This window comes from Pteropus vampyrus, unplaced genomic scaffold (genome assembly GCF_000151845.1).
Source record: "Pteropus vampyrus isolate Shadow unplaced genomic scaffold, Pvam_2.0 Scaffold376, whole genome shotgun sequence".
In the NCBI taxonomy this organism is placed as follows: domain Eukaryota; kingdom Metazoa; phylum Chordata; class Mammalia; order Chiroptera; family Pteropodidae; genus Pteropus; species Pteropus vampyrus.
The window spans coordinates 23604-25531 of NW_011889157.1; the positions used below are offsets into that span (position 1 = coordinate 23604).

The following is a 1928-nucleotide window of genomic DNA, read 5'->3' on the forward strand; positions in this document are numbered from 1 at the left end:
GTCGCAGGCACCCCAAGCAGGCCTGCTGGCAGCTCTCTAACTCCCCCGAGCCCATGTCTCGGCCAGGTGGGAATGCTCCCTGCTCCCGGTCCAAAGGAAGCAGCTTCCTCTGAGGAGCCGTGGGGGATATCGGCCAGACTTCGTTCTGTGCCAGGAACTGGCCCCCTAAGGGGAGAAGGTGGTAGAACAAGGGGCAGGTGACCACTCCGCGGGGACAGTTTGTTGCTTTTCCTGCCCTGGGCCGTTTGCATCAGAGACCGAGACACTCTCCGCAGGGGCTCATGGGAAATGGTGCCCAGAAAATCCCAGTTCCTCCCTGGGGCCCTCCTGCAGTGACCTGCAATGACAGCAGGGCGAGGGGGGCCACCCAAGGGACTCCCCGAGATCGCCAGACTCCAGGACACATCCCTGGGGCAAAGGCGCCCTCCCGGTCTGCATGACACAGCTGCCATTTCGAGAGCCCTTCGCTTCTCAGACGGTCACACGGAAGCCTGTGCTGCTAACAGGGCAAGATCATCTCGCCGAAGCAGCCTCAACACGACGACCCCTCACGCGGACGGAGACTCCGACCAGGGCTCTGTGGGCCCTGCGAGGCACTGGCACTTACCAACGGCTAGTCCCGGCGGGCCGCCGACCAAGCCACCAACGAAGGCCACGGTCGCTGTGAGCAGGGCGCCCCTCCCCGAGTGCTTGACGGCCGCCTTCATCTTCCTGTCCCCAGAGATGGAGCAGAGGAGCTTCATTACGTCCTCCATCGCGACGGGCATCTTGGGGCCTCGGGACAAGCGTTTCACAGGGAAATTTCGTGAGTATGAGACTGCGTCCTCCCAAAGGCCACGCCTCCTCGTTTTCAGAGAGCACTGAAGCTGTGGCGTGCGTGTGACAGCACCCAGTCAGGGGACGAGGTCTTTGTCACCCAGAAACCGGGGTTGTTCAGTTAGGAAGCTCAGAGTCAGCAGAGTGGATGAAAGGTGGTCTGCCCTCTGAGTAACCTCCGAGCTGAGCCACCACGTGTGCGTCACAGGTGTCTGACCCCTGGCATCAGCGGTCGGCCCACTGACTCAGGCCACCCTGGTGCGCAAAGCCCGGCAGACTGCCGAGGTCCCAGCCTCGCGTCCTCTGGTATGAGGCGCACCTGGGCTCAGGCCCAGCCAGGGAGAGGGAAGCACGGGACCCGGCCACACTCACCTGCCGTGTGACCCTGAGCTGTGCCAGGGTCCTCAGCGTAAGGCGGAGGTGAATCATCCAGAGTCTGGGTTCTGGGGAGGGATTAGAGGGACGGTAAGTGCCTGCGTGTCGGGGACGCTGCCGGTCGCAGACGTGATGGCTCCAGCTGAACGTTCTGTTACTAACTCACCCCGGCTTCTAAAAGCAGTCACTCCCAGACTCAGCCACTTCTCCTGGGACGGGGTGAGGCAGTAGGGTGACGTGGCCAGGGAAGACTGGCCTTTGGTACAGTGACGGTAGCACAGTGCTCTAGGGTCAGGACACTGTTTGCCACACTGGCCGGCGGGAAAACGGCAGGCCGGGGCCAGGGCGGAAGCAGGCTCTGCCCAGGGTCGGGGGGAAGGCGCGCCCCCACACGGCAGGGCCGGGGCTTCCTCCGGCTTCGGCTGGAGCCGAGGCTGGGGGGCCCTTCCCGTCCCTGTGCTCCGCTTTTCAATCAAGAGTGACACATGCCAACAGTCGCTAAAGGAACTTGACCGAGGAAGTCTGGGCAGACTCTATTGCTCAATGGCGTTTGGTTATATAAGTTTTCTTTCTTTCTTTTTTTTTTTTAAATATATATAAGGTTTTGACCCAAGGATAATCCAGACAGGTCTCTAATGTACCGCTCTCCTCCCGGCCCCGGGGGAAGTGGTGACCCCAGGGCCACCAAATCTGTGGTCTACCGCTTCCCACGGTCAGACTTCTCACAGTCCCGGGAG

The 1928-nt window shown here is 61.5% G+C and overlaps 1 protein-coding gene across 2 annotated transcripts in view; it reads right to left on the reverse strand.

Moving 5' to 3' along the window:
* The window catches only part of LOC111731449, an 8515-nt gene that overhangs the window by 1321 nt on the left and 5266 nt on the right, over nt 1-1928 (reverse strand). For both annotated transcript variants that reach the window (XM_023523057.1, XM_023523058.1), the window contains 3 exons: nt 1189-1259; nt 608-775; nt 23-337 (listed from right to left, as the gene is read on the reverse strand). In XM_023523057.1, the coding sequence (XP_023378825.1) occupies nt 23-337; nt 608-775; nt 1189-1259 (554 nt within the window). The remainder of the gene's footprint in view (nt 1-22; nt 338-607; nt 776-1188; nt 1260-1928) is intronic.